The sequence below is a fragment of the Cricetulus griseus genome, chromosome 5 (assembly GCF_003668045.3).
Source record: "Cricetulus griseus strain 17A/GY chromosome 5, alternate assembly CriGri-PICRH-1.0, whole genome shotgun sequence".
Taxonomy (NCBI): domain Eukaryota; kingdom Metazoa; phylum Chordata; class Mammalia; order Rodentia; family Cricetidae; genus Cricetulus; species Cricetulus griseus.
In genome coordinates, this window is record NC_048598.1 from 180,530,059 (window position 1) to 180,554,049 (window position 23,991).

General features: G+C 41.8%; 1 protein-coding gene and 1 gene segment (V, D, J or C); both read left to right on the forward strand.

Moving 5' to 3' along the window:
* The window catches only part of LOC103161202, a 359,419-nt gene that overhangs the window by 99,269 nt on the left and 236,159 nt on the right, over positions 1-23,991 (forward strand).
* LOC118237724 (disintegrin and metalloproteinase domain-containing protein 20-like) overlaps positions 1-23,991 on the forward strand; it is a 75,656-nt gene that overhangs the window by 3,125 nt on the left and 48,540 nt on the right. The window contains exon 2 of the mRNA XM_027416757.2: positions 785-3,043. Coding sequence (XP_027272558.2) covers positions 785-3,043 — 2,259 coding nt within the window. The remainder of the gene's footprint in view (positions 1-784; positions 3,044-23,991) is intronic.

Below are 23,991 nucleotides of genomic sequence, written 5' to 3' on the forward strand. Positions count from 1 at the left end.
GTTCACCAAAGATGGGATTCTTAAAAATCCAGAGTTTCAAGGTATTTCAGATCAAAATCTCAGGTTGAAATTCCTTACCATGGTAGGTCCCCTCTGAGGAATGACCACCTTTGATGAGACATAAGACCATTTGTGAAAGCCTTGAAAACACTGGCTTGGAGCCAGGCACAGCACCCACAGGGTATAACATTGGAGATAATTCAACATGTGGAAATCCCCAAACACCCAAGAAATGTCCAAAAACTTAAAATATTGTTAATAGTTTAACTGTAATCTTAAATAAAACTGTGTATTCAAGAATTTTTTTAAAAAATAGGGGAGGGAGAGGTACCTGGGTTTAATATGTAAAATAATCTTTTTTCAAATTAAAAAATAAAAAACATAGCTAAGAATAATAATCACAGTATTTATGTCACCCTTCCAAAAAATTTGAGAATTATGAAACAAAAGATAAAGAAAACTTGTCTTCTAGAAATAGACACATAGCAACATTAGAGACCAAGTAAATTCAGATATCTGACATGTTGTTTATGCTATTTTGTATGCCTGGAAATAAAAAAGAATGAGTTCAGAAGAGACAGTCTGGCTTCTTCAACCTCTTCTCTCTCAGGTGAACTTAAAGACGTTGCTTTTGACCCTATATCACCTCAACCTCAGCTAAAATTCCAGACTCACTCCTGCCACACCCAATAATTGTTACCTAAGTGCTCAAGTTGTCTGGGGAACCAGCAGGGCTGGGAGTCTGAAGAAGCCCTTTGTCCACTGTCAGTGTCTCCCATCTCAGGCAGTGGCCACAGCAGAGCGTTTTAGCCTAGTTTCATCCATAGTGTTATCTCTGAACTGGGGCATGAGGCTGGTAGGAAAATCTGTGACTCTCAGGGCCCCCCTCTTGCTGGCTGCATTGTGGGTGCTGCTTCTGGTTCCAAGCCAGTGTTTTCAAGGCCGTCCCACATGGCGTTATGTCTCATCGGAGGTGGTCACTCCTCGGAAGGTGACCTACCATGGCAAGGGATTTCAAGCACCCGGAAGGCTCTCCTACAGCTTGCGGTTTAGAGGCCAGAGACATATCATCCACATGCGAAGAAAGACACTCATTTGGCCCAGACACTTGCTGCTGACGACTCAGGATGACCAAGGAGCCCTACAGATGGATTTTCCTTTTTTCCCTGTAGATTGTTACTATGTTGGCTTCCTGGAGGAGATCCCCCAATCTACGGTCACTTTGGATACTTGTTCTGGGGGTCTGAATGGGGTAGTCATGTTCGATGACCTTGCCTATGAAATCAAACCCCTCAGTGATTCACACAGGTTTGAGCATGTTATTTCTCAGGTAGTAGCTGATTCTGGCGCAGTGGGGCCTATGAACAAAGGAAAGCACACGGAACATAACCTGGACCCCGTCTTCTCTGGAACAAATTCCAGTGAGGCTCCCAGAATTTCTAGTAGAGACTATGCTTCCCATCCTGCTGCTATAAAAGGACATTTTCAAGCAGGCTTTAGTGTATATGTGAAAGCAGATAGAAATCAATCAAGGACTTGCCATTATTTGTTTTCGTTAGCCAGTTTAATGGACACCTATTTCAACAGCATTCATGTGAGGTACTATGTTATTCTCTTAACTGTGTATACCGCAGAAAGTAATTATTTGAAAGATCTCAGAATGCCAGGAGGTTTAGCTTCTCAATACTATAAGAACAACTTCTATAATACATATAAGCCTGATTCATCAAACCTAGTTAATGAATTTGAGCCACTGGATGAGTTCTATCCAGTTTACCATAGTGTGTGTGGTCCCGATGCGCTAAACTGTGTTGGTCAAAATAACAGATATTATGTATATGTGTCTGTGGTAGTAACCCATCGTGTTGGGTGGACTTTAGGTCTGAATAAGGATGATGAGGAATACTGTGTTTGTCAGAGAAGATCCACCTGTGTTATGTTCCAGAATCCTCAGCTAACTGATGTTTTCAGCAATTGTTCCATCGCACATCTAAACCATATATTCAATACCCACAGTAATCTGACATGTCTTTTCTATGACTTTCATACTTACTATAACAGATCAGCAACCTACAGTGTTTGTGGAAACGCCGTAATAAATGAAGGGGAGCAATGCGACTGTGGTTCAAACAAGGCTTGTTATGTAAATCCCTGCTGCGAGAATAATTGTACATATTCACGTGATAGCATTTGTGATAAGGAATTATGTTGTACAAACTGCACCTATAGTCCTCCTGGGACGCTTTGCAGAAGCGTCCAGAACGTATGTGATCTTCCGGAGTACTGTAGCGGGACTGCAGTCACTTGCCCAAATGACTTTTATCTGCAGGATGGGACACCATGCTCAGAAGAGGGGTACTGCTATGCAGGAAACTGCACCGATCGCAATGTACATTGCAAGGAAATCTTTGGTGCAGGTGCTCGAGCAGGTAATCCAATGTGCTATGAAATCAATAAGGAAAAGTTCCGGTTTGGACATTGTCGGAGAGCTAAAGAAAGCCTCGTATTCACACTGTGCTCTGATCAAGATAAGATGTGCGGAAGGTTGCAATGTACCAATGTCACTTACCTTCCACACTTGCAGGATCACGTTTCATTCCATCAGTCAGTTATTTCTGGCTTTTCCTGCTTTGGGCTCGATGAACATCGGGGAACAGGAGCAACAGATGTGGGACATGTGAGATATGGCACTCAGTGTTCCAAAAGTAATTTCTGTGACCGAGGGTCTTGCAACGGCTCTTTAACTGGACTCAATTATGACTGCACCCCAGCAAAGTGCAATTTTAGAGGAGTATGCAATAATCTTCGGCATTGCCATTGTCATTTAGGTTGGGAGCCTCCACACTGTGTAGGAGCAGGATTTGGAGGGAGTTTAGATGGCGGACACCTTCTACCTAACATGCGCACAATAAGACAGAGCAAAGAACCAGTAGTATATTTAAGATTGGTCTTTGGTCGTATTTACCTCTTCATTGCCTCACTGCTCTTTGGAGTGGCCTTTCGTGTTGGCTTTACTAAGATTATCAAGTATGAAGTTTGGAAGGCATCTGCTTTGCTTCATCCACAGCATCATAGGCCAAAGCACTGATATGTACCCAATGCACCAAATAAAAGCGAGTTAATCTCCCTGCCCCTGTAAAATAAAGAGAAGTCAAAAAGAATACGTGAATGTTATCATGGAGACAAGTTAAAACTCAAGAACACAGTTCTGAAGAGCCTGAGCCTATGTTATGGGGACACAGGAGGTTTTCGATACTGATACTGCCTATCTTTGACAGGTTGCTTATGCTCACATTGGAATAAATCTTCAAAATTACAAATTGTTGTCTCCTTCACTTGTGGTAAGATGTTAGGAACTGCACTAAACTTGCTCCTTTGATAGTAGTAGGAGACTGTCAGCCAGAAATCCTCTAAGTCCTGGATGGAGGTCTCTAGTCTAAAGATTATCAGAAGTTGTCTACTTTTCTTTTAAGAATTTATCTAGGTTGATTCTATAAAATGTGGTTCCTGATCACTGACAATTTCTCAACCCTTGTCACCATGTTTGTCAGTGGCCCTCTCTCCTACAGCCTGTGGATAGCATTTCAGGGACACTGCTTAGAGGAATGGAGGGAGTGAAGGCTGACTTGGGATCCAGTTCAGGAAGCGTTGCTGGATCACAGAAGCATCTCCTTATGCTAAGGGAGGGGGGGGGAACTGATGTTTAGAACGTCACCATTAGCACAGATCCATTGTTTACTAATTACACAGATCATGTTTAGAACGTCACCATTACACAGATCCACAGCCTTATGGAAACAGCTTTTCCAGGGCCCCACTGTCAGAACATTGCAAAGAACCCAGTCTGGTTAAAGTGTATGCCGAGTCTCAGGGAGGAAGGCTCTGAGAGCACAGGAGAGATGCTGCTGGCCATGTTAGAGAAGCAACAGGTGGCAATTGAGGTTGGAGGTGTCAGTCCAAGGGAGGAGATTCCCTGATGGATGAGTCTTGGATAGGCCAAACTCCACGACCACAGACTCCAGAATGTCCTTGCTTCCCCTGTGCCTTTACTTGTTTGCCACAGCCACCTGTCTCTGGTATCTGTCATGGTGTGAATGGGTGTGGGGAGGTCCTGACTGCCTGTAATACAGTGTGTTTATGTCATGCAATTATCCTGTCCTACTGTGTACTTTCATCTGTGGATTATTATGAAGATAATTTAAGAGGTACTGTCTAAATGGTAATATAATAATAATGTTAGTTTAAATAGAGTTTCATGACAAAAAATAAAACAGGGAAGTGTCACACAGGCAGAACACATGTTTTGCCATTGATAGGCCATGTAGACTGTTTCTAAGGGTAATGACTAAGAAAAATAATTTGAGTCCCAGTAGCCCAGCTAGTTTACATTCTTCTAATTGTAATTTTGGGAGATTTGTTCACAGGTGTTGGAATGCACCATACCCGAAACCAAGCTTTCAAAATAACTTACACTTTTGTCAAATTCCTTTGAGTTGAAAACCCAAGAAGACAATCTAATGTTTTACAAACTCACATAGTTGAATGAGGAGCTTGTTAAGGTCAGGGAACAAGTACAGAGCAGCCCAATTATCATTGGTTGATTTACTTTCTTGCTAGGATAGGTAGGTGACCAAAGGTGATGAATAATTTTTTTACCCACTTCTGCCCTCAACCTCCTGAAATAAGGAAACTGTAGATGAAGAAGTATGCAGCCTAAAGATTTAAAATAGAGGTCCTTGATTATTTTTCATATACAAAAGTTTAGATTTGTGATTCCTTTAAGTTTCCTTTTAAGGTTAGCCTGCAACATAAGTAATAAAGTGATTAGTCCTTTCTTAACTAGTAATAGAATATCTTGCTTGCATCTACCCTGTTAATCACTGGCAAGTTGATTGTGTATGAATACATGTGGATTCTTGGGATAATTGTGTGTCACCTGTAATATCTAAAATGTTTAATCATGTAAGGAATATGAAAAACTTGCTGTTTTTTTTTGCTTGTATTCATTGTAATCATTGATTCACTTGAAAAATATAATGTAACCACATTGTAATTCCTATATTGTTTGAAAATGTTTATTGGGGTATATAAGCTGTTGAAAAGAAGTATTAGGCAGAAGAATAGGAAATAAAGAAGGATCTATTCAAGAGAGTGTATGAGTGTCTTTTTCCCTAACCCCCTCAGATGTAAAAAATGTCACATAACTTGTACACACAATGGGTCCTTTTGAGCCATGTGCTGGTGGAGGCTGGCCCTCCTGGCAGCTATAGAGAGCGAAGCAGTCTGCAGTGCACCCTATGACTGGATATGGTTTCTGTCTTGCTTTCCTGTTCCCTGAGATAAGGTCTGCATATGTGCCAATCAATTCTGTTTCATCTGTAAGGCACTTCAATGGCAGGGCCTTTGGCTCCTCTGAAGGTCCATCATTTGTACCTAGTTTCTGTAGAGCCTGGATGGTTGGTAACTGTTTTCCATAGAGTTTTACCAGATCTTTTCTACCATCTAAAGATTGTACATAATTTGTATCCGACACAGGAGGAATATTAATCTGAGTATTCCATTGCTGTAAGAGATCACAAACCCAGAGATTGATAGCGATATCTGCCACATATGGTTTAAGTATCCCTTTCTGTCCTCCCGGTCCCATGCAGACTACCGTGTTAACACTCTGTCGAACTCTAGATAGAGTTCAATTCCTAAAAATTGTACATTCACCTCATTAAGAGGTCATTTCCGAGACCAAGTCTTTTGGGTAATAATAGTCACATCCGCCCCAGTGTCTACTAAGCCAGTATTAATTTTCACTTTCAAGTGAGGGCTTTTATCATTATTAGAAGTTTGCCAAAATATGTGTTTCTCATTTTGTCCAATCACATTTGATTCTTCATCACTATTCAAACTAACATTTAGACCAGTATCATTTTTCACAATAGGCAGAGAACTATGTATTCATCCTGTGAGATTGTCTTCCACTGCTATTGGGAATGACAGGACCTTTCTTGATGTGGGGGACTTCTTGACTCCCCCCTAGGGGTTTCCAGGCTTTAAAGAGTTTCCTTGCATGTCCCAGGTCGATCTACATTCATTGGTCCAGTTCCAGCCTTTACCATATCTTCTACACAATCCAGAAGGCAGTGGCCTTCCGTATGAAGGATTGTTAGAATTCTTTTGTCTACAGTTCCTATTGATATGTCCCAATCTACAAAAGCTGAAATGTCCAAGTTCCTGGCACCTTCGTGGTCTCCAGGGGAAGGCTCTACCTACCCAAGGTTCTGGTTCATAGTAGTAATAACCTCTAGTCTCTTGGTACCTATGTTGACCTCTGTAAGGTGCTTCTCCTTCCCAAGCCCTTGCACTCTCACATCCTGAACTTTTAATTTCCTGTTGCCTTTTTAAACCTTTTGAAATAGCTTCTCCTGCCCAAGCTCTAGTATCTTGAACATTATGGTCAATGGTGGCTGCATATCAAACCCATTCTTCTAGAGCAACTGATTTGATCTTTAGAGGCAAATGTATTCTTTTGCATACTGTGTTTGCATTTTCATAAGCTATTGTACATATAATTGATTTTCTTGTTTCCTGATCTGTTACCTGTAATTCTACTTCCCTAGTTAACCTTTGTAAGAAGTCGTAGAACTGTTCTATAGGTCCCTGTTCTATTTTGGTATAAGCTTCTAGGTGTTCTCCTGGCTCACAAAACTTATCCCAGGCGTTTAATGCCGCTTTCCTGCATAGGGACAGTATACGGTCGTCATACTCAGCCTGAGCCTCTGGGTTAGCTTGAATACCCTCACCAAGAATCTTATCTAGGGGGGCTTCATAACCTTCCTTTATGCCTTGACGCTAAAGGAGCTTCACCTCTTCCCTGACCAATGCCTTCCACTGGGTTTGGCATGAATTCTTAAGAACAGCTGCCACTAATCATTCCCAATCTGTGAACATCACCCTGTTAAAAGTTTCTCATGAATGTAATAGCTGTTTTATGTATGGGTTATGGAATCCATATGAGACAACTGATTCTTTAATATTCTTAAGATCCTTCAACAGTAAAGGTTGCCATTCATAAGCCATCTGTCCCTGAGGGAGTTTCTTAGAAGATGGCTTTTCTACCATGGTAGCTGGGTAGACTAATGGTGTATGAGTAACAACCTTAGAAGAATAGTCATGATACCTGGGTGGAGTAGGTGCCTGGGATTGGAATGATTCTGCTTCTGAAGCATCCCAATGATCTTTAAGCCTAGTAATGGTATCCTCAAAAAAAGTTTCAATCTCCTTAATCATAAAAGATTCCAAGTATGTTAGTGAGTCTGTAAATTGCTCTAACTGCTTCTCCACACGTTTTTCTAGTTCTTTAATAGGTCGTCCTTAGACAGCACCTGCATGGTATGGAAACTTCTAGGTATTGGAATCTAGATTCAAGGTCATGATTTGCTGATTTTGAGCCCTCAGCAATCAAGTGTAAGGACCTATCTAATCTGTCAGCACTGCACTGTAAATTATCATCCAAACATTCGAATCTAGACTCTAATTTGTGATCTGCCACCTTAGATGCTTCAATAATTGATTGAATGACATTGTCCAATTCTTCAAACCTATCCTGGGTATTTTGTACCTTTGCATCTAGTTTCTTGGTTACCAAACCTATCTGAGTTTCTAGCTGGCTACAGATATTCTTTAGTTCCGCACGGTCCTCTGACAGCCTAGCCTTTAATGCCTCAGACATGGAGGATCTTTCTGTGTTTATCTTATCATAAATACACTGCATCTCATTTTGGGTAACAGACATCTCTGTCTTTAGTGTATTAACACAGAGCCAAGCCTATCATCCAATTTCTGTTCTACTAGCTGCACAATTGTGGCCTAAGTGTTCTCCAAAACTTCATTATGTAAAGCTGTTATTTCCTGCAAGCAGGTGATGATGTTATCTCTGTCCCTGTTCCCGAGCCCTCTGGCTAATGGTATTATTTGTACCAGCAAGCTAACTGCCATCATGGCATATAGGCCAATAATTGGCAGATTAGCATCCTCCTCAAACATTGAATTCACATAATAAGCAAAAATATTACCAATTTCAGCAAATGATAAATATTCTGCCAAGATTTTACCTGATTTTTACTCTTTGACAAGCAGTTGGCACAGGTGTTCAATTAGTCGGCATGGCATTTGGCAGTGGTCACTCATGCAAGATGGTGGCAGCGGTGGAGAGAGGTCACAAAGTCGGCTGCGCTTATCTTAGAGAGTATATGGCCTTGCGGCCACAACCACTAAAACAGACATGTCTTTACTCCGCAGCGGCCAGGGGAAGCTGCTGCTGAAAGCCGAGGCCTACTCAGTTCTAGGGCAGGTGGCCTCTGGTGTGGAAGGCCACAGTCCTAGCTAGTCCATGCACGTAGCTAGAAACTCTGACAGTAACAATGGGGAAGTCTGTGGAAATCTCCCAGCTGGGTGACACTTCTGAGAGGCTCAGCAGCAGCCAGAATGAACTTGTGTGGCACAGTGTGTCGGCTGGGAGCTGGGAGCTGGGAGCTGGGAGGACCTGTGGAGAGAGGGTGCTTTCCTGGCCTAGGCTGCTGTCTTGGTGGGACCCTCAGGCCGTCCCAAATGGAGCCTAGGTTTACAAAATCCCACTTCTGACAACCAATATTGTGGGAAATTACCAATATGGTTCCAGGTAAAAATACAGGGGATTTTATTAGGGAAAAGCCTTACTTACAGAGAGACCTAGCCAGCCGGCATGGCAGCAGTCCGTACAGCAATCCGAAAGTGAAACCGAAAGCAAAACCTGAATGTCCCTCACTCTATGTCACCATGTCCATGCCATCGCAGGCACACCTGTAGCCAGCCCCTAAGCAGGCATGTCTCAGCATGCCCTACAAGTGGGTGTGCCAACAGCTAGGTCATGTGGTCAAGATGTTTGTCTCTGTAAAAATATTCCCAAGCTAGCCCACATGGCCAAGTTGGTTGCCTCCAAACTAGGCAACATTGCCCAGACGGCAGCTGCTATAAGTATGTTTTGGTTTGGCAGCACAATGGCTTTCTTTTCCTCCAAGAGTGAGGCAGAAAGATGTGTGCACAAGAGACCACCATAGGTCTGAAAAAACGAATTTGCCCTTCTGTGAATGATTCTAGTGTACAAAACCCAAGAGAGTCCTATTAGGTCTGGGAAATGAATGCACAAAACCCAAAAAGCTCAGTCGTGGGGATCAAAAGAAGTCTAAAAATCTCTCAGAGCAGCCTGGCATTGGTGGTACATGCCTTTAATCCCAGCTCTCGGGAGGCAGAAGCAGGTGGATTTCTGAAAGTTCAAAGTCAGTCTGGTCTACAGAGGGAGTTTCAGGACAGGCTCCAAAGAAATATAGAGAAACCATCTCTTGACCCCCCCAAAAAAAAAACCCTCTCAGAGCATCGCCAGCAGATGCTGACCCAGGCTAGCTTACTGTGAGTAGCCAGAATCAGCTTGGAGAAGAAGCACTGTGGAAGGGCAGCAGAGATAGAATAAACAGGAGAGTGAGAGACATTTTGCACAGGAGCATAAGAGTTGTAGTGAAACAGGACATTCCCAGGTGAAAGTTTCCACTGTGGCTGGTGAGAGTCTTAGCATGTAGGGAAGCAAAGAGAACAGATACGTAAAAAAGAATAGAGGCCACTTTCCCAACCATGGATATGGGCAGAGTGTAGGGTACCGATAAGGGGGCACATAGTTTGATATGGGGGACCAGCTTCCACGAGAGAGGCAGAGAAGACCCCAAGCCTATAATCTCCAGTGTCCGAGACCAAGGGATGATCAGATATGAAAGACATCAGCTGAATTTGTATTCCCTCAAGCTCAAATCTGACCCGGACTGGGGGAAACTTATCAATGCAGGAACCTGTGTGGGGGAGAAAATGAAAAACAGGAGGCACGAAGAATGAGAGCGAGTTGGAAAAGCTGATCAAGCTCTGAATTTATTAAAACGAAGGGAAGGGTTTTTATAGCAGTGGGGGCGGCACTGCTTTCTAGGGTGGGATGGCAGGAAAGGACTGCCAAGTCAGGCAGGAACTGTAAGGAAATACGCTACCTCTGTCCTGCCTGCCTAACTGCAGGTGTTCATTTGAGAAACAGCTCTAAGAAGAGGAAGCAGATATTTAAGCTTAGTTGTTCTCACAATTACTCAGGCATTACTCAGGCTCATTACCTGTTAATTAGGTTTGGTCCCGGCACAAATCAGGAGCCAGAACTCTGGGACCCCTGAGACACGGTCATCCGTACTGGGATTTTTGACTGGTCCAAAATCTCGAGAGACTATGGTCTCGATAAAGTCCTGACTTATGGAAGCAAGGAAGGTGCAGGCTTGCCAGATATTGCGGTGGTGGATGGAAGAATCTACAGATCCTTATTAGGAAAAGTGACCTGGTTGAAGTTCACAGGGTCCTGGTACATCTCAAGAGTGCCAAAAGCAGGAGAAAATGCCTGGGAACCCGGACAAGTCCCCTTTCACCAAAAATGTTGTTATTTCATAAAAGTTTAAAAATTAGAAAGGAGCTGTGAGACGTGCCAGCACAGTAGAACATGAACGATAGAGAGTAAATTAACCAGTTTATTACAGCACAGGAGAGCAAGAGAGGGAGAGACAGAGTGGGGGAGAGGAGACAGAAAGGTAAGAGAGACAGTGTAAGTCTAAGAGAGCAAAGAGGGACAGAGAGGTAAGAGAGCACGGGTGCAGGAGAAGAGAGTGTAAGTGGCCGGGTCTGTCTTTAAAGGGGTCCTTTACAGCTGCAGTCAGACTCAGTTCCCATGGAACCCTGGGCTGACCAGGGTACTTCCTGAGTGGATTCTGCCAGGTGACTGGGGCAGGCTAGCATAAGGCCTGAACCTTTCACTGCCTTTTAGTGTTGTTGACCGTGTCTTTTGCTTCTCAGTTTCAGGAGGTCCCGTTTATTAATTGTCAATATTAGTGTCTGTGCCACTGGTGTAATGTTCAGGAAGTGGACTCCTGTGCCAGTTCATTCAAGGGTACTTCCCACTCTCTCTTCTAAGAGTTCCGTGTGCCTGGATTTTGTTGAGATCTTCGATCCATTTGGACTTAAGTTTTGTGCATGGTGATAGACATGGATCTATCTTCAGTCTTCTACATGCCAGAATCCAGTTATGCCAGCACCATTTGTTGAAGATGATTTCTTTTTTCTATTGTATAATTTTAGGTTCATTGTCAAAGTTCAGATGTTCATGGAGTGTGGGTGTAGGGGAAGCTGTAGCCACGCCTAAGGGATAGCTTCTTATGGTTTGTGGTTGGGATTGGTAGGAGGTGTTCAGGATTGGACACCTCTTTCAGATGACTTTAGGGTTTAGTTAAAATAGTTAGTTAGGATGTGACATAAGCAGATTGTTATATCTTCTTATATTTTACCTTTATGATTGTTAATTTTGGATACTTTATACTGTTGAGTTTTAATCCTCTTTTAGACTAAAAGGCGAATTGTGGGGGAAGCTGCAGCCACGCCTATGTTTTCTCTTTCGGTTTCACTTTTGTACTTGCTAGACACACTGCGGCCACGCTGGCTGGCTAGGTTGCTCTGTAAGTAAGGCTTTTCCCTATTAAATACCCTTATATTTCTACCTGAGTCCGTATTGGTAATTTCCCACTATATGTGGGTTAATATCATGGTCCTCAGTTTGATTCCATTTGTCCACCTGTCTGTTTTTATGCCAATACAAAGCTTTTCTCAGGATTATAGCTCTAAATTAGAGCTTGAATTCAGGGATGAGGACGCCTCCTGAACTTCCTTTATTGAACAGGGTTGTTTTGACTCTGCTGGGTCTTTTGTTTTTCCATATAGAGTTGAGGATTTTCCTGTCAAAGTTTGTGAATAATTGTGCTTGGATATTGATAGGAATTGCATTGAATCTGCAGATTACTTTTGGCAAGACTGCCATTTTTACTTTGTTGATCCTACTTACACATGAGCATGGGAGATCTTTCCATTTTCTGTTATCTTCTTTAATTTCTTTTCTTAATGACTTAAAGTTCTTGTCATGGAGGACTTTCATCTGTTTGTTTAGAATTACCTCAAGATATTTTATGTTGTTTGTGGCTATTGTAAAGGGTGATGTTTCTCCAATTTTTTTCTCAGCCAATTTATTGTCTATATATAGTAGGGCTAATGATTTTTTTGAGTTAATCTTGTTTGCTGACAGTCTGCTGAACATGTTTATCAGATTTAGCAGTTACCTGGTAGAATTGTTTGGGTCACAGACCTTAAGAGAACAATTCCTAGATCAGATGGAAAAACAAAAGACCCAGGATAGCCAAGGAAGACAAAATAATTTGTTCTCACTTATAAGTGGATATTAGACATATTTTGATAACCAATATACAGTCTACAACCCCAGAAAACCTAAGTAGCAAAGGGGACACTAAGAGTGACATACATGTGTCTGCCTATGAAAGGGAAAAAGGACAAGGTTAATGGAGTAAAGTGGGAGCTTGAGGGGCGTGGGGGAGGGTGGAATTGGTGAGGGGAAGAGTGGGGGGAAATGTATATATAGTTCAATGAAAACAAGTCCAAAAAAGAAAAGAAGAAATAGAGGAAAACATCTTACCATGGAAGCTGTAATGTGCCATAGTGAGTTGTGCAGTGAACTCTTGTTTTCCACATATCTTTACTTGCAAGTGTTCATAGCGGGGTCATTAGTCTGGATCAAACTTCTGGTTTCGTCTACACAGGTGATGCTAGAAGTCCTCTTGGTTATCCTGCTGTTGCCTCATGCTGTGAGATCCTGCATCTTTTGGTCTGCAGTGGCAGTCTCTACGGTGCTCCAGGAGGTAACATATGGGGTGGATCTTGGGGTGTACCAATACATAATCCTGGTTCATGGCCTGGATAATGGCACGATGGTCAGTCTGCCAGGTCTCTCCTGTCCTTACCACCAGGGTGAGCTCTCCTGCCTTGTCCTGGTCAGTTCTTCCCTTGCAGAGATTAGCAAGGGCTGAGCCAGTTCTCCTGCTTTCATGTCCTCAGGGTCAGATGTTCCATATCAACACCTTCGGGGTCAGCTCTACCTGGTGTAGAGGCCGTTTTTCAGAGTACTGTAGCTGATGAGGGGCAGGACCACCTCTCCTGCTCTTATGACTTCAGGGCCAGCTCTCCCACCTGCCCTATGCACTGATGAGTTGGGGTGGATGTAGCAGGGTGTGGAGGTCTCTCCCTTGCCCATGTGGAGGCCATTCTTTGTCAAACAGCAACAGCTAGTAACAACAGCCATATCACAACAGAGATAATGAGATCCAGGATCTGTGTCTTACAGCCTTGGGAATCAATAGCCAGAGTAGTTCCAGAATAGCCATCTCTCACTGTGAGGTAAAGACCTATAGTCACTCAGTTTAAAAGGGGGTGCCCCAGTCATCCCTCTCTGGAGCCCGAGATCTTCCTGGAGAGCATCTGGTCTTTATTCCATGAAGAAGGCTTGCAAACTCTTGCTCCACTGTCAGTGAAGGAGTGGGCAGTAGCAACAGCAGCAGTAACAATTGTAGCTTGAGGAAATGTCAGGAGAGCAAACAGTGAGAAACCTTCACCTCCACAGACTCATACAGTGGCCTTTCGCAAGGTCTTGGAATGGACTCTTTCTCTGTTAACATTGTTTGTCCTTAGTAGTTCTCTGAAACCATGGAGGAGGATTTTCTTCAATGATGTTAAACTCTTTAACAGTTACATTTCCTTCCTCAGCATCAGTCTGAATGCTCTCCTGGCCTGAATTTTCCTTTGATAAACATATTAATCTATTATCTTTAAATTCAGTGTCACACAAGCATATACAAAGAATGAAGACAGATTCTTGCTCAGTTTATCACACAACTGGACCCTCTCCTAGGTCCCCATGGAGTTCATATTAATCTCTGTAAGTTCATGAGCTGGACAATGATTTCCCTCATTTCTTTCATTATTCTTTTTTTTCAAGCCATTTTTAATTTATATAGAAAACAATATCAATTTACACACCAATTCCAGTTCCCTCATCCTGCTGTCCTCCCAATTCCCCCACTATCTCCCCATCCCTCTCCTCATCCACTCTTCAGAGAGGTTGAGGCTTCCCATGCAGCATCATTAAAGGCTATTACATCATTTCGGGTAACATTGAGGCCCTCCCCACTGTATCTATACTGAGAGAGTATCCCTCCATAGTGAATGGGTTCCGAAAAGCCAGTTTATGAACTAGGGATAAATACTAGTTCCACTTCCCATAGACTGCTCAAACCCCACAACTGACACCCACGTTCATGGGGCCTAGTTCGGTTTTATGCAGCTTCCCCAGCTTTCATTCTGGAGTCTGCAGTTCAGCTATGTCTCTGATTTACCCAACATAGTGCTGACACCTTTTCTGGTCACTCTTCTCGCTCTACAACTGGACTCCAGGAGTTAGGCTCTGTGTTTATGCAGTGAATCTCTGCTTCTGCTTCCATCAGCTACTGGATGAAGTCTCTGACATTTGAGGTAGTCATCAATCTCATTATAGGGGAAGGGCATTTAAGGTGGCCTCTCCACTATTGTTTAGATTCTTAGTTGCTGTCATCTTTGTGGCTTCCCGGGAATTTCTCTAGTGCGAGGTTCAAGATTAACCCAATAGTGGCCTCCCTCTATCAATGTTTGTCTTTCCTTGCTCTTCTTCTCTGTCCTCCCCCACCCAACTCTCCTAATTCCTCATGTTCTCCTCCTTCATTGCTTCTCTCCATGCTCAGTTGACTCAGGAGATCTTGTCCATTTCCCTTTTTGAGGGGTCCATGGATGTCTTTCTTAGGGTCCTCCTTGTTTGCTTGCTTCCTCTTAATATTGTCTTCCAAACTTCCCACAGGACAACCCATTAAGCTCTTTTTCCAGCACTGAAGGTCTTTTCTAACTTATAGCTCCAAATCCTCCTACAGAAACAATGTCAGTGTCCTCCAGGAACCTAACTACAGGTTTATTTCTGCAATGGCTCTCAATTCTTGGTACCAATGTTTGTCATTACTTTTGTGATTCTGACAAAATGCCCAACAAATGCAAGTCAAGGAAGGATGGGCTTCTGTCTGCCAGCAGTACAAGATACTGTCTATAATTTTGGGGCAGACAAGGCAGCAGAGCTTGAAGTAGCTGGTCACAATGCATCTGCTGTTAGAGACAGACGTGCCTACGATTGGAGGAAGCCTTGAAGAGTGAAATCCTGAGTGAATGTGAATTGTAGCCATGTACACAAGCATGTTGGGAACTCCAAAGTTTTGGACCCATGGGACACTAGTAAACCATTACCCATATGAGCCAGGCTGAAGACAGATGAAAAAATTTTCTTTAAGAATCTGAGTTTCATTGTTTATGAATAATAGACCTCCATGTGCAAAGACTAGTATAGGCTTCTTCCTCCACCCAGATGTTTATATCCAGATACTGCTCATCTAGGGATCCATCCTATTGAGACTATTCAATTCAGTCTTCTGTGCTGTACCTAATAAATACCCTGCAGTTCCAGACTCTGACCATAGTGGTGAGATAACACTGCTTTGTCTCAGTTTCAATGCATGTATATTAGCATTTTCTCTATTCCCTCACCTCCATACCACTGGCATGAAAGAAAGAACAACCAAACAAGTGAAGGAAGCACTCAAAACAGTTCAAGGCATGAAAGCTGAAATAGACACAATAAAGAAAACGCAGAATGAGGGGATGCTGGAAATAGAAAGGCTGGATAAACTATCAGGATCTAAAGATGTGAGGATAACCAATAGAATTCAAGAGCTGGAAGAGAGAATCTCAGTTACTGAAGACTTGCTAGAGGATATATATTCATCGACCAAAGAAAATCTCAAGTCCAACAAATCCCTAACACAAAATATCCTGGAAATATGGGACACCGTGAAAAGAACAAACCTAAGAATAATAGGTATAGAAGAAGATGAAGAAATACTTCTCAAAGGTACAGAAAACATATTCAACAAAATCATAGAAGAAAACTTCCCCAACCTGAAGTAGGATATGCCTATGAAAGTACAAGAAGCTTACAGAACACCAAACAGACTGGACCACAAAAAAGCCCCCCCTCTGACACATAATAATCAAAACACCAAATCTACAGAATAAAGAGAAAATATTAAGAGTAGCAAAGGAAAAAGGCCAAGTAACATATAAAGGCAAACCTATCAGAATCACACCCGAGTTCTCAATGGAAACTCTGAAAGCCAGAAGGTCCTGGATAAATATCCTACAAACACTAAGGGAGCATGGATGCCAACCCAGACTACTGTGTCCAGCCAAGCTTTCAATCACTATAGTTGGAGAAAACAAGATGTTCCATGACAAAAACAGAGATTAAACAATACATATTCACAAATCCTTCACTACAGAAAGTTCTGGAAGAAAAACTCAAACCCAACGAAGATAAAACTACACTCACAAAAACATAGGCAATAGATAATCCAATTCTACCAAACACCAAAAGAAACAGGAGGGCAAAATACACACACAATGACACCACCAACAATAAATCCAAAACAAACAAGAACCAACAATCAATGGACATTAATAGCCCTCAATGTCAACTGTCTTAACCTGCCTATAAAAAGATACAGGATAACAGACTGGATATGAAGACAGAATCCATCCTTCTGATGTATACAAGAAACATACCTCAACTTCAAAGACAGGCTTTACCTCAGAGTAAAGGGTTGGGAAAAGATTTTCCAATCAAATGGGCCCAAGAAACAAACTGATGTAGCAGTCCTAATATCTAACAAATTAGACTTCAAACTAATATCAATCAAAAGAGATGAAGAAGGGAATTTCATACTCATCACAGGAAAAATCCATCAAGATGAAGTCTCAGTCCTGAACATCTATGCCCCAAATACGAAGGCAGCCACGTTTGTAAAAGAAACATTACTAAAGCTCAAACCACACATAAAACCCCACACACTTGTAGTAGAAGACTTCAACACCCCCTTACACCACTAGACAGGACCACCAGACAGAAACTTAACAAAGAAACAAAGATCTAATAGAAGTTATGACCCAATTTGGTTTAACAGATATCTATACAACATTCCATCCAAACACAAAAGAATATAACTTCTTCTCAGTGCCACATGGATCCTTCTATAAAATTGACCACATAGTTGGCAAAAAAGCAAACCTCCACAGTTACAAAAGAATTGAAATAACATCATGTATCTTATCAGATCACCATGCTTTAAAGTTAGAATTCAACAGCAATATGAACTGCAGAAAATCTATATTCATGGAAATTGAATAACACCCAATTGCACCATTCCTGGGTAGAGGAAGAAATAAAAAAAGAAACTAAAGACTTCCTAGAATTTAATGAGAATGTGGACACAACATACCCAAACATATGGGACACTCTGAAAGCAGTGCTAAGAGGAAAGTTCATAGCACTAAGTGCCCACATGAAGAAACTGGAGAATAGTCACACTAGAGAACTGACAGAAAAACTGAAAGCTTTAGAACAAAAAAAGCAAAGTCACTGCAAAGGAGTAGATGCCAGAAAATAATCAAACTGAAGGCTGAAATCAATAAAGTAGAAAGTAGGAAAACATTACAAAGAATCAATGAAACACAGAGTTGGTTCTTTGAGAAGATCAACAAGATAGACAAACCTCTATCCAAACTAACCAAAAGGCAGAGAGAGAGCATGCTAATTAACAATATCAGAAATGAAATGGGGGATATAACAGACACTGAGGAAATCCAGAGAATCTTCATGTCATACTTGAAAACCTGTACTCCACAAAATTCGAAAATCTAAAGGATATGGACAGTTTTATGGATAGATATAATTTACCAAAATTAAACCAAGAACAGATAAACAGTTTAAATCGACCTCTAATCCCTAATGAAATAGAAGCAGTCATCAAAAGCCTCCCAACCAAAGAAAGCCCAGGGCCAGATGGCTTCACTACAGAATTCTACCAGAAATTCAAACAAGAGCTAACACCAGTACTCCTCAAACTGTTACGCACAGTAGAAGCAAAAGGGACATGGCCAAACTCTTTTTACCAGCCTACAAACACTTTGATACCCAAGCCACAAAAAGATACAACTATAAGGGAGAACAACAGACCAATATCCCTCATGAACATCGATGTAAAAATAATAAAATATTGGTGAATCGAATCCAAGTACACACCAGAAAAATCATCCACCATGATCAAATAGGATTTGCCCCAAGGATGCAAGGATGGGTAAACATATGAAAATCCAGTAATGTAATCCACCATATAAACAAACTGAAATAGAAAAACCACATGATCATCTCACAAGATGCTGGAAAAGCCTTTGACAAAATCCAACATCCCGTCATGATAAAGATCTTGGAGAGAACAGGAATAACAGGAACAAATCTAAACATGATAAAGAAATATATACCAAACCAACAGCCAACATCAAACTAGATGGAGAGAAACTCCAAGTGATTCCTCTAAAATATGGAACAAGACAAGGCTGTCCACTCTCTCCATATCCCTTCAAAATTGTACTTGAACTTCTAGCTAGAGCAGTAAGATAAAAGGGGATCAAAGGGATACAAATTGGAAAGGAAGAAGCCACACTTTCACTATTTGCAGATGATATGATCGTCTACGTTAGTGACCCAAAAAACACTACCAGGGAACTCCTATAGCTGATAAACACCTTCAGTAAAGTAGCAGGATACAAAATTAACTCAAAAAATTAGCCATATTATATACAGATGAAAAATGCAATGAGAAAGAAATCAGAGAAACATCACCCTTCACAATATCCACAAGCAACATAAAATATCTTGGGGTAACACTAACCAAAAAAGTGAAAGGCCTGTACAGTAAGAACTTTGGGTCTTTAAAGAAAGAAATTAAAGAAGATACCAGAAAATGGAAAGATCTCCCATGCTCTTAGATAGGTAGAATCAACATAGTAAAAATGACAGCCTTGCCAAAAGCAATGTATAGATTCAATGGAATCCCCATCAAAATCTCAACACAGTTCTTCACAGACCTTGAAAGAACAATACTCAACTTTATATGGAATAATAAAAACCCAGTATAGCCAAAACAATTCTGTACAATGAAGGATCTTCTGGAGGCATCACCATCCCTTACTTCAAGCTCTATTATAGACCCATAGTTATGAATACAGCTTGTTATTGGCACAAAAATAGAAAGATAGATGAATGGAATTGAATTGAAAAACCCTGATATTAACCCACACATCTAGGAACACCTTATTTTTGACAAAGATTCTAAATCTATACAATGGGAAAAGAAAGCATCTTCAACAAATGGTGCTGGCACAATTGGATTCAGACACGCAGAAGAATACAGATAGATCCATATCTGTCACCATGCACAAAATTTAAGTGCAAATGGATCAAAGATCTCAACATAAATCCAGCCACACTGAATCTTCTAGAAAAGAAAGTGGGAGGTAACCTTGAACAAATTGACACAGGAGACTGCTTCCTGAACATTACACCATTAGCACAGACATTGAGATCTGCAATTAATAAATGGGACCTCCTGAAACTGAGAAGCTTCTGTAAGGCAAAGGACACAGTCAGTAAGACAAAATGACAGCCCACAGAATGGGAAAAGATCTTCACCAACCCCACATCTGACAGAGGACTGATTTTCAAAAATATATAATGAACACAAGAAGCTAGGCACCAAAACACCCATCATTGAAATTAAAAAGTGGGGTGCAGAAATAAATAGAGAATTCTCAACAGAGGAATCTAAAATGGCTTAAAGACATTTAAGAAAGTGCTCAAAATCCTTGGCCATCAAAGAAATGCAACTCAAAACAACTCTGAGATACCATTTTACACCAGCCAGAATGGCTAAAATCAAAAACAACAATGACAATTTATGCTGGAAAGGACGTGGAGAAAAAAGAGCACTCCTCCATTGTTGGTGGGAGTGCAAACTTGTAAGAACACTTTGGAAATCAAAGTATGGCGGTTGCTCAGAAAAATACAAATCAGTCTACTTCAAGATCCAGCAATTCCTCTCTTTGTATATACCCAAATAATGCACGTTCATATATCAAGGACATACGTTCAACCATGTTCAAAGCAGCATTGGTTGTAATAGCCAGAATCTGGAAACAACTTAGATGCTAGATGCCCTCAACTGAAGAATGGAAAGAGAAAATGTGGTCCATGAATACAACGGAGTACACTCAGCGGATAAAAGCAATGGAATCTTGAAATTCACAGGCAAATGGAAGGAATAGAAGAAACCATCCTGAGTGAGGTAACCCAGTCACAAAAAGACAAACATGGTATGTACTCACTCATTTATGAATTTTAGGAATAGAGGAAAGGATTACCAGCCTACAATCCTATTTACCAAAGGAACTAGGAAACAAGAAGGACTCTAAGATAAAAATGCATAGACCCCAGGAATGGGAAGGTGCAGGATCTCCTGAGATAATTGGAAGCATGTGGGTAGGGGAAAGGGAGCTGGCAGAATGAAAGGAGGAGAAGGGGAGGGGAAAGGAGGAAATCGAGGAGCAGAAATGTTGAGTGGGGGGAAGAAAAGAGGAGAGCATGAATAGAGATACTGTATCAGAGGGAGCCATTATAGGTCTGAGGAGAGATCTGGCACTAGGGAGATTTCCAGAGATCTACAAGGATGACATGAACTGACAATCTAGGCAATGATGGAGAGGATACCCTAAATGCCCTTCCCCTATAATGAGACTGATGACTACTGTTTATGCCATCCTAGAGCCCTCATCAGGTGGCTGATGGAAGCAGAGGCAGACACCCACAGATATACACTGAACTGAACTCTGGAAACCAGCTGCAATGAGTGAGGAATGAAGATCAAAGAGGTCGGGACCAGGCTGGTGAAACCCACAGAATGAGCTGACCTGAACAAGGGGGAGCACGTGGACCCCAGACTGGTGTCTGGGAGGCCAGCACAGGACTGATCCTGACTCCTGAACGTGGATGTCATTGAGGAGGCCTCTGCACTCTAGGGGGCCCCTGGTAGTGGATCAGTATTTATCCCTGGTGTAAGAAGGGACTTTGAGAGTCCATCCCACGTGAGGGGATGCTTTCTTGGCCTGGACACATGGTCGAGGGCCTAGGCCCCTCCCTGGATGATGTGGTGGACTTTGGGGAGCCCCCATCAAGGGTCATACCTACCAGGGGAGTGGAGGGGGTTGGGTGGGGGCAGGAGGGAGTTTGGGGGGAAGGTTGGGAGGATGAGGGAGAGGGAGAAGGGATTGACATGTGAAGCAAGATTTTCCGTATTTGAAATAATAAATCAAAACAAAAAAATCAGCAGCTTGGGCTTCCAACATAGACAGCATACCAAGAGCTCTTGAAGTATCTTCAAACCATCAGCATCAGATTAGGAGTACTGAAATATCCAGTCTAGTGAAACGAGCAACTGCTATATCCTTAGCATCTCTGTATGAGGCCTGAGACCATATCATGTAAGCCAATTTAATATGCCCCTTTTAACACATTTTCATCCCACCTATTCTGCTCCCCTAGAAAGGTATGGCTAACATAGTCATCCTCACACAGAGTACTTCTAGAAATCTAGGATAACATTTTCTAAAAACATATTTTTAAAACTATTCAGCTTGATGTTGAACAACTTTTCACATTCTGGTTTGTCATTTGTTGCCTTCATTGAGGAAGGTATTCAATCATCTCTTTGACCATTTTTTAAGTAAGTTATGTGACTTGGTACTGTGGTGTAAATTCCTAACTTGGGGACTGCACTCTGCTATGGGTTGGATATGAATTCTTATTCTTAGCACTCAGAGTTTCATAAGCATTATCACTTGGTTCCAAGTTTGAGGAACAGTTTTGGAATGACATTGAAGTTTTCAGACATGGCTTCTCTAGCAGGTGTAGGGCCTCAGGACTATACATGGGGGCTTCAGGTTGTCATCCAGACTTCTCTCTATGACCTAGTCTGAGCCTTAGAGCAAGGAAAAACCATAGCTCAAATGAATGACTCCTCTCTTTTGTGGCTAGAGTGAGAGATTTTGGAACTTCTGGGACGTGGAGAATTGGTAGAAGAAATGCATCACTAGAGGCATCTTTAAGAGTTTATAGCCTTATTGCACTTCTGGGTCCTCTCAATGCCTCCTGTATGTCGTTACAAAGTTAGCTCTCAGCTAAGTTTGACTTCTTTCCTTCTTTTACAAATGAGGTTGCCCTTGTATTTGGGACTTGGATGGTTCACAATTGAGACTTCATCCTCTTAGATTTTACAGTGCTGAATATGCAATGTCCTTCTCCATCTCTTTTGACTGAGTTAATATTTCATGAAAATGTCATGATTTTATTTTTGCTTAATAAGTGAAAAAATACCATTGTTTTTCTTCTACATTTTCTTTTATTTTAAATCCTTTTTAATTAATTTAGAAAGCACCTTATTTACATATCAATCCCAGTTCCATCTCCCTTCCATCCCCCTAAACCCCCCACTAGCCTTCCTATCCCACACCCAATCCATTCCCCAGGGAAGGTGAGGCCTTCTTGTAGGATCATCAAAGTCTGTCATATCATTTGGCAGAGCGTCTAGGCTCTCCCCCATGTATCTATGGTAAAATAGTAGCCCTTCAAGGGGAATAGACTCCTAAAGTCCATTTGTGCACTAGGGTTAAATACTGGTTTCATTGTCAGAATTCCCATAGACTGCCCAGGCCTCCCAAACGACACCCACAGTAGGAAGGATTGGTTCAGTCCAATGCTGGGTCCCCAGCTTCATGACTGGGGTCCCTGTACTGCCACTTGGTCAGGTCAGCTGTTTCTTTGGGTTTCTCCAGCATGATTTTGACCCCTTTGCTCATCCCTACTCTTCTTCTAAAACTGGATTCCAGGAGTTTGTCTCAGTGCTTAGCTGTGAAATGGAGACTTAGAAAACAAAAACTGAGGAATGATGGAAATAGAAAATCTGGGTAAATGAGCAGGAACAAGAGATGACTGATTTTAGTATGAAAACTATTTTCTTAGATATTAGGATAGATAATCCTGTTTCTTTGTTAGGTCCTTTGTGGGGGACCAAATATCGGGTCCCAGGTTCTGGCCACCATAAACAGAGGTGGCGCCAGGAAACTCCAGCCCACTATTGTATTGTTAATGTCAGCAGGGATACTTTTGTTTACCATGGCCTCAGGATAATATGCCTCCTTATTTGCATATCTATGCACCTAAGCATCTGTATAGGCCTGCACCTGGGCAGGGAGATCAGAGGTATATGAGTAAATATGAGGACAGAAGGTTAGGAGCGAAGCTGGCGAGCGGCGAGAGGAGAACAAAGAGAGAAGTGGTTGCCTCGTAGTATTAGCAGGATGGTTAAGAGACACCAGAAAAGATATGACTCTAGTTCCACAACATGGAACTGAGAGTTCTCTGAAGATGACAAGATGCCTGTGTTTGGTCTTTATCGCCCTTGGGTTTCTCGAAGCTTCCAGGTCCACACACCCCCCACCCAGGCAGAACCTCATGGACTAAGGTTGAGACATGCTGGGTCACAACAGTCCATTTGATTGGGAATGTTTTATCCAACCCATTTCTCTGAGGTAACATCTGTCTTTGAGGTTGAGGTGTGTTTCTTGTATGCATCAGAAATATGGGGCCTGTTTTCATACCCATTCTCTTAGTCTGTGTCTTTTTATAGGTCGATTGAGTAGAGCAATTTTAAGAGTTGTTAAAAACCAAACTGGACCAAAATAAAGTCCCCTCATCATATAATAATGAAAACAACAAACATACAGAATAAAGAAAGAATATTAAGAGCAGCGAAGGAAAAAGGCCAAGTAACAGATAAAGGCAGACCTATCAGAATTACACCTGACTTCTCCACGGAAACTATGAAAGCCAGAAGATCCTGGATAGATGTTCTCCAAGCACTAACAGACCACAGATACCAGCCCAGACTCCTATACTCAGCAAAACTCTCAGTCACTATAGATGGAGAAAACAAGATATTCCATGACAAAACCAGATTTATACAATACATATCC